Source organism: Phascolarctos cinereus, unplaced genomic scaffold (assembly GCF_003287225.1).
Source record: "Phascolarctos cinereus isolate Bilbo 61053 unplaced genomic scaffold, phaCin_HiC Scaffold_726;HRSCAF=1367, whole genome shotgun sequence".
Lineage (NCBI taxonomy): Eukaryota > Metazoa > Chordata > Mammalia > Diprotodontia > Phascolarctidae > Phascolarctos > Phascolarctos cinereus.
The window spans coordinates 416959170-416972239 of NW_027556098.1; the positions used below are offsets into that span (position 1 = coordinate 416959170).

Here is a 13070-nt window from a genome sequence, read left to right on the forward strand (position 1 = left end):
GTGATCTCTCCTTAACCTGTTGTTTTTTCATATCAGATATCTTACTTTTTCTTCTGTTTTTTTCAATCTTTTGATTTTGTTCTGATATTTCTTGCTACCTCATGGAGTCATTGATTTCTACTTGGTCTATTTTCAGAGATTTTGTTTTTCAGTAAGATTTACTATTTGCTTTTTAAAGCTAGTACACACTTTCTAATTCTTTTCTCCAGCTTTCGTTTACCTTTTTGATTTCTTGTTTTATTTCTTCCAGGTATTCATTTAATCCTTGTGGGAAATTTGTGCTTTCCTTTGTAGTTGTTATGGAGTCAGATTTGCAGTAATTTTTTCTACTTGTTGGTAATTTCTTTGATTTAATCATCTCTCTAGCTTTCAGCAAGCATTAAGTGCCCACTATGTGCCTAACACTGTACTAAGCTTTAGTTTCTGAGTTGTGTCTTTAAATAGCCTGGAGAGGGGGGCAGGTAGGTGGCACAGGGACAGAGCACCGGCCCTGAAGTTAGGAGGACCTGGGTTCAAATCCGGCCTCAGACCAAACACTTGACACTAGCTGTGTGACCCTGGGCAAGTCACTTAACCCCAATTGCCTAAAAAAAACCCCAAAAACAAAAACAAAATAAATAGCATAAAGAGAAAAGAGAAGAGAGCCCAAGACAGAGTTCTGGGGGACACCCATCATTAGCGGGTGTGAACTGGATGAAGATCCAGCAAAGGAGACTGAGAAAGAATAGCCAGATAGCGAGGAGGAAAACCAGGAGAGAATAGTGTAGAGAAGAGAGTATCAAAGAGGATGGGGTGATCAGTGGTGTCAAAGGCTACAGAAAAGTCAAAAAGTATGAGGTTTTAAAAATGACTATTAGATTTGGCAAATAAGAGATCACTTGTAACTCCGAAGAGAGAGCAGTTTTAGTTAAATGATGATGTCTAAAGCCAGACTGTAGAGAGTTAAGAATACAGTGAGAGCATGAAACAGACAAGAAAAGGCTTTTATAGTGGAGGGGAAATGGGGGAAGGTGAGAGGAAATGAGTGAATCTTATTCTCATCGGATTTGGCTTAAAGAGGGAATAACATACACACTCAATTGGGTATGGAAATCTATCTTACCCAACAGAAAAATGGGGGGGAAGGGGACAAGAGAGCAGGGGGATGATAGAGGGGAGGGCAGATTGGGGGAGGGGGTAATCAGAAGCAAACGCTTCTGAGGAGGGACAGGGTCAAAAAAAAAAAAGAATAGAATAAATGGGGGGCAGGATAGGATGAAGGGGAATACAGTTAATTTTCCATAGCATTACTACTATGGAAGTGTTTTGCATGACTACACATGTATAACCTGTATCGAGTTGCTTGCCTTCTCAATGAGGGTGGGTGGGGAGGGAGGAAGGGAGAAAATTTGGAACCCATAGTTTTAAAAACAAATGTTTAAAAAAATTGTTTTCACATGCAAGTGGGAAATAAGAAATACAGGCAATGGGGTATAGAAATCTATCCTGCCCTATAGGAAAATTGAAGGGGAAGGGGATAAGAGAAGGGGGAGAGATAGAAGGGAGGGCAGATTAGGGGAAGGGGTGTTCAGAATGCATGCCATCTTGGGGTAGGGGGAGGGACGAGATGGGGAGAAAATGTGGAATTCCAAATCTTGTGGAAGTGAATGTTGAAAACTAAAAATAAATAATTTTTTAAAAAAAGAATACAGTGAGAGGACAGGACATGGAGACATTGATTACAGATGGCCTTCTTAAGGAGTTTAGCCACAAAAGGGAGAAGAAATATGGAATGACAACTAATGGGGATGAACAGATCAAATGAGGTTTTTAAAGGATGGGAGAAGACATGGACATGTTTGTAGGCAGTTGGGAAACAAGCAGTAGAGATGGAGAGATTGGAGATAAGTGAGAGGATGGTGATGATGAAGGGGACAGTCTTCCGGAGGAGATGGGATAGAGTGGGATCGTTCATCCATGAAGAGAGGTTTGCTTGGTAAGGAGGAAGGCAGCCTGTTTGTGAGACAGAGGCGAAGGAGAAGAGAGTGGCTGAAGGCATCCAGGTGATATGAGACGAGGAGGAGGAGAGAACAGGGAGATCTTAACAAATGGCCTCATTTTTTTTCAGGAATATCTGAGACACGATTGTCCGCTAAGAGGTTGAGAGTGTCAGTTCTTCAAGGCCTTTTCAGGTATCTCGGGGCACAGGGTTAGGGAGCTCAGAACCCTTGGACCTTGGCTGCTCTTCTCTACGTGCTGTAGTGCCATGACGGTTGCTGCTCAGTGCTGCTCCCCTAGGCTTCCAGGGTCCCTACCCATAGGCTTTCTCAGGGGTATCCTCTGCTCTCGCTGACTCTAGACACAGAGCCTTGCAGACTATACCCATGCCATCTCTGGTCACACAAGGAGGGCACTTTATCCCTTGTTCTGGATGTCTTCATGCTGTTCTGAGGTGGTAGATGTCACTTACTGTAGTTTCTACTTGGATTTCCTGATCAATATTCTGTCTGGTGCAAACACCAGGGTTTTGCTAGATGGGTGACAAGGATTTAGATGAACTATAGCTGTCTTGTTTTGGCAGCCACCTCAGCAGGACAGCCTGAAGGATTTCTTTTAGAGAGCTAGAAAAAAAGGGAACAAATCTCATCTGAAGGAACAAAAGGTCAAAATCCTCAAAGGAAAGAATGGGACAGGGGGAGTGGGAAGCTTAGCAAGGACAGATCCCAGAGAATTCTGCAAAGCAGTTTTCATCAAACTCTTGGTACTGGTTAAAAGGTAGAAAAGCTTATCAGCAGAATAAATTAGGTAAACAACATACAGAAGCAAAAGACAAGATAACAGTGTTCAATAGCCCAGAGACCCCAAATAATAGGATGATTACTCACTATTTGTCAGAAAGTGGTGGCAAAATGGGAAAGCAGTCTGGCAGATATTAAGTTTAGACTAAGTTCTCATACTATATATCACAAAAAGCTACAAATGTGTAAATGACCTAAATATTAAAAAAACCCCAAACAACCCCCAAAACACATTAAGTTGTTGTTGTTATTACACAGTATTTACTATGTGCCAGGTACAGTGCTAAGTGCTTCACAAACTACCTTATCTCATTTGCTTCTCACAACAACCGTGGGGGGCACATGCTACTATTGTCCCCATTTTACAGATGAGAATAATGGGGCAAACAGAGGCTTGCCCAGAGTTACAGCTAGTATCTGAGGTTAGATTTTAACTCAGGTCTTCCAGACTCCAGGTCTGGCATTTCATTCACTGTATCACCTAGCTGCCCCAAGGAAATAAAGGAAGAAAATACTTTTTGTAACTATAGATAGGGGAAGAATTTATGACCAAATAAGGGATAGAGATGATCACAGAGAATAAAATGAACAGTTTTGGTTATATAAAATTGAAAAGTTTTTGCACAAAAAACAAATGCAATTAAAATGAGAAGGTAGTTAACTGGGGGAAAAAAATCTTTGCAGCAAGTTTCTCTGATAAAGGTTTGATATCCAAGATATATAAAGAACTGATTCAAACATAAGAATGACAGCCATGCCCAAATAAGTAAATGGTCAAAGCATTTGAATGGGTAGTTCTCAAAGGAAGAAACTCATGCTATAAACAAACAGAAGAAAAATGCTCCAAATCACTAATAGAGAAATGAAAATTGATACAACTATGGTTCCACTTCATACCCGTCAAATTAAAAAAGATGGAAAAAAAAGGAAAATGACAGTTGTTGGAAGGATTACAGGAAGACAGGCACAATGATGCTCTGTTGGTAGGGCAAACTGGTCTAACCATTCTGGGAAATAATTAAGAACTATATCCAAAAAGTCACTAAACTGTACCTATCCTTTGACACAGTGATATCACTTGTAAGCCTGTACCCCAGAGAGATCAAAGAAAGATGAAAGGAAATTGGGCATATCTTTAACCCAGCAGTAGCACTTCTAGGGTTGTATCCCAAAGAGATCATAAAAATGGGAAAAGGACCCACATATACAAAAATATTTATAGCAGCTCCTTTTGTTGTGGCAAAGAATTGGAAATTGAGGACATGCCCATCCATTGGGGAATGGCTGAACAGGTTGTGGTATATGAATGTAATAGAATGCTACTGTGCTATAAGAAATGATGAGCAGGCAGACTTCGGAAAAACCTGGAAAGACTTGTATGGTCTGATGCTGAGTGAAGTAAGCAGAACCAAGAGAACATTGTACACAGTAACAGCAATGTTGTGCAGTGACTAACTTTGATGAACTTAGCCCTTCTCAGCAATGCAAGGATCTAAGACATCTCCAAAAGTCTCATGATGGAAAATTCTATCCACATCCAAAGAAAGAACTATGGAGTTTGAATGCAAATCGAAGCGTGCTATTTGCTCTCTTTTTTTCTTCTCTTTTGTTTCATTTCCTCTTTCTTGTAGTTCCTTCTATTGGTTCTAATTCTTCCTTACAACATGAGTAATGTGAAAATATGTTTAATAGGAATGTATATGTAAAGCCTATGTTCAGATTTTGCACTGTCTTGGGGAGGGGGTTGGGGAGGGAGGGGGAGAAAAATTTAAAACTCAAAAGCTTATGAAGTGATTGTTGATAAGTCAAAATAAATTAATAAAAAAAAAGAAAGATGAAAAGGGCTAATGTGCACAAAATAATGCAAATGTGAGCAGGAATTCAATTCCTTGTCTATTAATTCCTTCTGTTTTTCTGTCCATTGATCTTAACCTAAATTTTTTCTGCCAACTTTCCCTTCTTCCATTCCTGGGTTTTCTCTCATAAGATTATCTTTTAAATATACAATGCTGTCCTGTGTTCCTTCTACCCCTTTTTAAACCAATCCTGTACAATCTTTCAAGTTATGATTTTTTCTTTTTTGCTGCAAACATAATATTATGTTCCTTCAATTACTTTATCTTTTTTTTTTTAAGGTAGCCTTGTTCTTACTGGCTCTCTTACCCTCATCTCTGATTCTCTCCTCCCATTCTGAATTCCCTTTCCCTTTTGGAGTTTTGATGATTAGTTCATTTTTTCCTCTCCTGATTTTATCTGCTGTATAATTCTTTTCCTCTACTTTTTTCCTATCAGTTCCTTCCTCTTCTTCCTTTCAGGTATTCTAGATTATTGATCATTCTCTTTGACAGATGAGACAGAATTGAATAAGTCTCAGTTTTCTTTCTTCAGTCACAGAGAATGATGCACAGTAATATTTTTTCCCCTTTCTTTTAGAATGCCTTAATCTGGAGATTAGCTGTGAAACAACAGAGGCAATTCCAAAGCTGGCCATTTTTGTGGAAGAGTCATCCAATGAAAGATTCGAGTTAGTAGAAGCCTCGCAGTGTGCTGTTAGATTAGAGCAGCAAAAGGGCAACCGTAAGAAACAACGCCAGCCAGTGACAGTCACCCACAGGAAAACATCTACTAAGTCTATTGCCAATGAATGTAATATATTAGAGAAAGAATTCCATGTGGGGTCAAGCTCAATTCCAAAACAAAGGATTCGTACAAAGAAAAGTCGACATAAACATGATAAGCGTGGAAAGAACTTTACACATTTTTCAGATGAAAGTAAACAAGATAGAATCTTTTCTAAGAAGAAACTCTGCAACTATAATAAATTCAGTAAGTCATTCCATTACCATTCACATCTTATGCAGCATTACAGAAAACATACTGAAGAAAAAGCATATGAGCATGGGAAAATCTTCAGCAACACTTCATCCTTTACAAATTGTCTGACAATTCATGCTACAGAGAAATTTTTTAAGTGTACTGAATGTGGAAAAGCCTTCAGCTGCAAATCTAGTCATATTCTATATCAGCGAATTCATTCTGGAGAGGAATCCTTTGCATGTAATGAATGTGTGAAATCCTGTAGAAGGAATATATCCCTTACTAAACCTAAAAGACTTCCTATTGAAGAGAAACACTTTGAATGTAGTGAATGTGGAAAATCTTTCCGTCACTGCAGAAACCTTGACAAACATAAGAGAATTCATACTAGAGAGAAAACCTTTGAAAGTACCGAGCGTGGAAAATACTTTAATCATTGTAGAAGCCTTGACAAACATAAAAGAATTAATACTGGAAAGAAACCCTTTGAATGTAGTGAATGTGGGAAATTCTTCAGTTATTACAGAAGCCTTCACAGACACAAGAAAATTCATACTAGAGAGAAAACCTTTGAATGCATTGAGTGTGGAAAATACTTTAGTCACTGTAGAAACCTTGACAGACATAAAAGAATTCATACTGGAGAGAAACCTTTTAAATGTAGTGAATGTGAGAAATCCTTTAGCTATAGGACTCTGCTTACTCATCATTATAGAATTCACACTGGGGAGAAACCCTTTAAATGTAATGAATGTGGGAAATCCTTTAGAGGGCGTGGACACCTTAATAGACATAAAGTAATTCATACTGGAGAGAAATCCTTTGAATGTGATGAATGTGGGGAATCCTTTAGAAGGAGTGAATCCCTTAATAATCATAAGAGAATTCATACTGGAGAAAAACCCTTTAAATGTAATCAATGTGGAGAATCCTTTAGAAGGAATGAATACCTTACAAAACATAATAGAATTCATACTGGAGAGAAACCCTTTAGATGTAAAGATTGTGGAAGATACTTTAGAAGAAGTGAATCCCTTACTAAACATAAGAGGATTCATACTGGAGAGAAACCTTTTAAATGTGATGACTGTGGGAAATACTTTAGAAGAAGTGACTCTCTTACTACACATAAAAGAATTCATACCGGAGAGAAACCTTTTGAATGTAATGAATGTGGGAAGTGCTTTAAACAATATGGAAACCTTAGCAGCCATAAGAGAATTCATAGTGGAGAGAAGCCCTTTGAATGCAGTGAATGTGGAAAGTCTTTTCGTCAGTGTGGAGACCTTACTAAACATAGGAGATTTCATACTGAAGAGAAATCATTTAAATGTAATGAATGCGAGAAGTCTTTTCACCATTGTGAAGACCTTGATGGACATAAGAGAATACACACTGGAGAAAAACTTTATGAATGCAATGAATGTGGGAAAACCTTTAGAAGAATTGTATCCCTTACTAGACATAAAAGAATTCATACAGGATAGAAACCTTTTGGATGTGATGATTGTAGGAAATCTTATAAAGGAATGTCTTGGATAAAGATCTGATATAAAAGATTTATAGGTAATTATAGGTAAAAATAAATTCTATTCCCTTTTTACAATGATTAAAAAATGTGAACAAAGAATTTGCAAAAGATTTGCAATCTACAATAGACATGTGAAAGAATGTTTCAGATCACTAATAATAAGAGAAACACTAGAAAACAATTATGATTTCATCTCATACCTTTAAGATTGACAGAGATGACAAAAGACAAAATAGTAGATGTTTGAAAGGCTTTAGGAAGACAAGTACATTAACACGTGGTTAGCAGAGCTGTGAACTGGTCCAACCATTCTGGGAAAAACATTTGGAATTCTATTTTTAAAAATCAGTAAGTGTAAGTACCCTTTGATTTGGTAATACCACTAGTAGGAGATCAGAAAGAAAAAAAGCAGTGCATATATCAGACTTTTTTTGGTATATTGGTTAATTTTACTGAACTATTCCCCCCCTTTTGTTATTCTTTATCATATAGCAATCTTTTGGAGGGGAAGGAAAAGAATACAACGGGAAACATGGGTGATGTAAAAATAAAATACATCAATAAAAAAAATTTAAAATCAGAAAGATGCCATTTATATGAAAATACTTATACTAGGACTTTTTTTTCCAGTAGCAAAGAATTAAAAACAAAGTGTTTGAGGAATAACTATGACACATGAATTGCTGAAATATTACTGTACCACAAGAAATCACCGATGTGAAGAATTCACAGAAGTATGGGAAGATTTCTATAAACTGATGCATAGTGAAGGAGCAAAACCAGGAGAATAATCTGCACAATGACCACAGTAATTAAAGGAGGGAAAAATGACTGAAAGACTTCAGAGCTCTGATTGACATAGCGACCAGTCATGACTTCAGGAGACCAAAGGGGAAGCATACCCTCCCACCTCTTGACTGAAAGATCTAGAATGAGGCATATGTTTTCAGATATAGCCAGTGTTTTGTTTTGCTCATACTAAGGGAGGTTTTTTGGGGGAGAATGGGAAAGTCACTGGGAAGGAGGATGAGAGAAATAAAAGCATCAACACTTTTTTTTTAAAGGGGAGAGTATCCTTTTGATAGAGCCGTTACTACAAGAAGATAATACATAGGGACAGGGACTAGATTTGTGATTTCATTGGTACAGTGAACTGCTAGTTAAAGGAACTTCTGCTAATGCAGTTTGGCACCTTCTCTTCACCATATAATCTTGGGGAATGTCTAGTCAGTCAACAAGCATTTATTAAGTGCTTACGATGTGCCATGTACTGTGCTAACGGGAATGTAAAGAAAGGAAAAAAGAGAGACTGTGTAAAACTGTATTAGCCAGTAAGCATTTATTAAGCCCTTATTATGTGCCAGGCACTGTGGTAACTGCTGGGATAGTAAGAAAGGTAAAATTAATTCCTGCCTTATGGACTTCACACTCTAATGGAGGAGATAATATGCAAAAAATGTACATGCAAAATATGTACAGTGTAAATGGAAAGTAATCCCAGATGGAAGGAAAGAGCAGGAGGAGATGAGAAAGGCCTCCCTGCAGAAAATGTGTGTACAAGATATGTCCAGAGTAGAGCCTGGAGCAGAGAGGGTACATCACTTGCCCACTAGGGCCACCGCCAGGTGTGTAACAGAGGCAGCACTTGAGCTCATGTCTTCTTGACTTCAAGGCCAGCTCTTTATTTACTATTCTAAACTACCTCTTGTCCTGCCAGATAATTTATATTGGTGGAAAAACCTTTGTATGTATTGAGAGTGAAATATCCTCTCTAGACTTGGAAAACTTGGTAGGTGTAAGAGAATTATATTGTAGAGAAACCCCACTCCATTCCCACAATCAAAACTTAATCTTCCAACTTTCCTTCTCTGCTGCAAATGCTCTTGTCCGTTACATCCTTAACAAACCTTTCCATACCCTACTGTCCTTCCAGGCTATCATCCTATATCTCCTCTTTTTCTCAGCCAAACTAGTAAACAAAACTGTTCATGCTCAGTGCCTCCATTTCCTGTCTTTTCACTTCTCAACCTTTTTTAAAGAGCATTTTCCCCAATTACATGTAAAGACAATTTTTAACATTTAAAAAAATTGTTACAATTTTTATCTTTTACCTTCCCCCTCCTTAAGATGGCAAGCAATTTGACGTAGATTATATATGTGCAATCATGTAAAATATTTCCATATTAGTCATGTTGTGAAAGAAGAAATGGGGACCAAAAGAAAAAAAAACATAAAAAAGTAAAAAGTAGTATGCTTCCATCTGCAATCAGACTGCATTAGTCCTTCCTCTGGATGTGCATAGTATTTTTCATCATGAGTCTTTTGGAATTGCCTTGGATTATTATATCGCTAAGAATAGCTAAGTCATTCACAGTTCTCAACTCTTTCTATCTGAATTCCAGCCTCATTACTCAAGTGAAATTGCTCTCTCTAAAGTTACCAATGACCTCTTGACTGCTGAATTTTTTTCTCAATACCTTCTTTATCTCTCTACAGCATTTGACACTTGTTTACCAATTCTTTTCTTAGATATTCATCTCCAAGCTGTACTCTGGACCTTCTCTACTATATCCCATCTCTTCATATTAAAACTTCACTTACCTTTTTAAAAATCAAGTTAACCAATGTTTTTTTTCCCCCATAAAACCAACTTATAGTTTTATTGGTTCAATATGTTTACTTTTAATTTTATTCTTCTCTTCTTTGATTTTTGGGATTTCCATTTTGGTGTTTAATTAAATATTTTTAATTTATCCTTTTTTCTAATGGTTTTAATTATGTGCCCAACTCATTGATCTGCTCTTTCTCTTTTTCAATAGATGCAAACATTTAGAAATATATAATTTCCCCCAAGTACTGCTTTGGCTGCATTGCACACATTTTAGTATGTTGTCTTCTTGTTGTCATCTTTAGTGAAATTATCATTTCTATGATTTGTCCTTTGACTCATTCATTCTTTAGGATTAGGTTATTGGATTAGATTATTTCCAGTTAATTTTTAATTATGTTTCTAAGGCTATTTATTGAATGTAATTTTTATTGCATTATGGTCTGAAAAGGATGCATCTAATATTTCTGCTTTTCTGCATCTGGTGGTGAGTTTTTTATGCCCAAATACATGGTCAGTTTTTGTGAATGTGAAAAAGTTGAGAAAAAGATATATTCCTTTCTATTCTCATTCAGTATTCTCCAAAGGTCTATCATATCTAACTTTTCTATAATTCTGTTCATCTCCTTAACTTCTTTCTTATTTGTTTTATGGTTAGATTGATCTAATTCTGAGAGAAGGAAGTTGAGGTCCCCCACTAGTATAGTTTTACTGTTTCATCCTGTAACTCATTATCACTTTAGAATTTGGTTGCTAAGCCATTTGGTGCATATATGTTTAGTATTGACATTACTTCATTGGCTATGGTCCTTTTTAGCAAAATGTAGTTTCCTTCCTTATCTCTTTTAATTAGGTCTATTTTTGCTTTTGCTTTGTCTGAGATCATGATTGCTACCCCAGCTTTTTTTTTCCACCTCAGCTGAAGCATAATAGATTCTGCTCCAACTTCTTATTTTAAACAGCATATTGTTTGATTCTGGTTTCTAATCCATTCTGCCGTTCACTTCTGTTTTATGGGTAAGTTCATCTTTCACATACATATATACACACACAGAATTGAGTATAGAAATCTATCTTACCCAACAGGTAGATAGGAGTGGAAGGCGATAAGATAAGAGAGGGGTGTTAAAAGGAAGGGTAGATTAAGGGGGGCAGTGGTCAGAATCAAAACAGACTTTTGAGGAGGGATGAGAGGAAGAGGGAGTGAGAGAGAGAGAGAGAGAGAGAGAGAGAGAGAGAGAGAGAGAGAGAGAGAGAGAGAGAGAGAGAGAAATAGGATGGAGGGAAATATAGTTAGTAATTATAACTGTGAAAGTGAATAAGATGATCTGTGTCACTCCTCATCTGATTAGCTCCGTTATCTCCCTATTACCTGTAGGATCAGATGTGAACTCTGTAAGCATTTAAAGCCCTTTGCACTCTGGCCTCCATCCTACTTTTACAGCTTTTTTAAACATTACTCTTCTTCATACACACAATGATCCAGCCAAACTAATTTTACTGTACATTGTGTGTGGGATTCCCATTTTCCCTCTTTGTACTTTCTCTTATTCCTGGAACACTTTCTTCTCAACGTGCTTTCAGAATCCCTAGTGTTCTTCAAGGCTCAGATGAACAAATGAATAAAGCATTTATTAAGCGCTTACTATGTGCAAAGCACTGGAGATACAAATGCAAAAGTAAGAGAGTCCCTGCTCTCAAGGAGCTCAGTTTCTAATGGGGGCAGATAACACATATGGAAAGTTTAAGCTGCAAGCCAAATCATGTTTCTTAGGGTTCAGAGGAAAAGCAGATGATAAATGCTTCTTCTTTAATGTCACTTCCACTGATAAAATCTTACTGGTTTCTGATGTTGAACCATTTGACAGTACTATGACCTTGGTGACAAGAACTTTTTCTCTATCTTTAATAGTTGTGGCTAGAGCATTTGTAGGCTGCATCTCCACGAGGATTGCTTCCCAGGATAATGGCTGAGGACAGTGAGCTGAAATCATTACCATTCCCAAAGACCTTTGGTTCAGGGTCCTGAGCTGGCTCCTGTAGCATCTAATGGGAGATGAAGTCAAGGTGCTGGCTGATCTGACCGGCCTGGCACATGCTGCCTCCTCTCTGTCTCTCAGGGCACCTCAGCTAAGCTGGCTTGCCTGCCCTATGAGTGGTAGTTTGTCGGTAGGTGGTGGGCACGGCTGACCCTTTCTCTACAGGAGTTGTCTCTCCTGATGACAGCTGTAGGGACTGGTCTGGAAACAGGACCAGTGGTTAGCTAGGTGCTGCCACTTCCAGGGCTCTTCTGCTGACAGGCTTATTAATGGTGTTTGGTCAGCAGTTGGTGGTAGGCTCTTCTCCACAGTGATTTCTACCATCGGTGATGCCTGCAAGGACTGGCCTGGAAGCAGATCTGGTGGTTTAGAAAGCACTGCTTTTCCCAATGCATTTGGGTTCAAGGCCCTTGACTATCTCCATCAGGCTCTGAGGGAAGATGATGGTTATGGCAGAGAGGGCTGTTTGACTTATCCGACACATGCTGCCTTCTGACTCTCCCTCAGGGGGCCTCGTTGCTCCACGTAGGCTGGTTACCTTCCTAGTGAGGGCAGTGATGAAGTACCTTCTGTATTTAGCATTTCCTGATCATGCAGTTGCTAATGTCTCCTGTCTTATCATCTCTATTTCATACATACCTGCATGAATCCAGATTGTCTCCTTAAAGCTAGATTGTAATCTCCTAGAGGGTAGGGACTGTTTAATTTTTGTCTTGACATCTTAAATGCTAAAAATAATTCCTGGCATCCAGGTACACACTTAATAAATGCTTATCGATTGATAGATTGATATAAGGGATGTGAGAAATTCTTTAGGTGGGGAAAAGAGCTTACTGAAACAAGATAGTTTGTAATAGAGAGGAACTCTTATGAATATAGGATCCAGTATTGTGGGGAAGCAAGAAGAACAGCCAGGCTCTTCCCCACATCTCCTCCATAAAGATCTAGAAAATTCATCAGGTTAAATCCTGAATGGGCAGTCCAATTAAAAATATATATATATATATATATATCTATATCTATATCTATATATATATATATAGATATATATATATATATATCTATATCAGAGTGAGTCATTTTTCCAGCACAAATCAGTATAAAGAGATAAGGAAGGTCTATGGACAGTGGAGATGCTATCTAGCCAGAAGGTCAACCATAAAGCACTAGGAAGTAAGGAAATAAGCATTTAGTAAGCACCTACTATGTGCTAAGGGGCAGCTGGGTGGTGAATTGGATAGAGCGCTGGTCCTGGAGTCAGAAAGACCTGAATTCAAATCCAACCTCAGATACTTGTA

At 37.9% G+C, this 13070-nt stretch overlaps 1 protein-coding gene across 2 annotated transcripts in view; it reads left to right on the forward strand.

Annotated features, from left to right (window-relative positions):
• LOC110219992 (uncharacterized) overlaps positions 1-9762 on the forward strand; it is a 56348-nt gene extending 46586 nt beyond the window's left edge. For both annotated transcript variants that reach the window (XM_078145932.1, XM_078145933.1), the window contains exon 5: positions 5211-9762. In XM_078145932.1, the coding sequence (XP_078002058.1) occupies positions 5211-7081 (1871 nt within the window). In that variant the 3' untranslated portion in view covers positions 7082-9762. The remainder of the gene's footprint in view (positions 1-5210) is intronic.
• The last annotated feature ends 3308 nt before the right edge of the window (positions 9763-13070 follow it).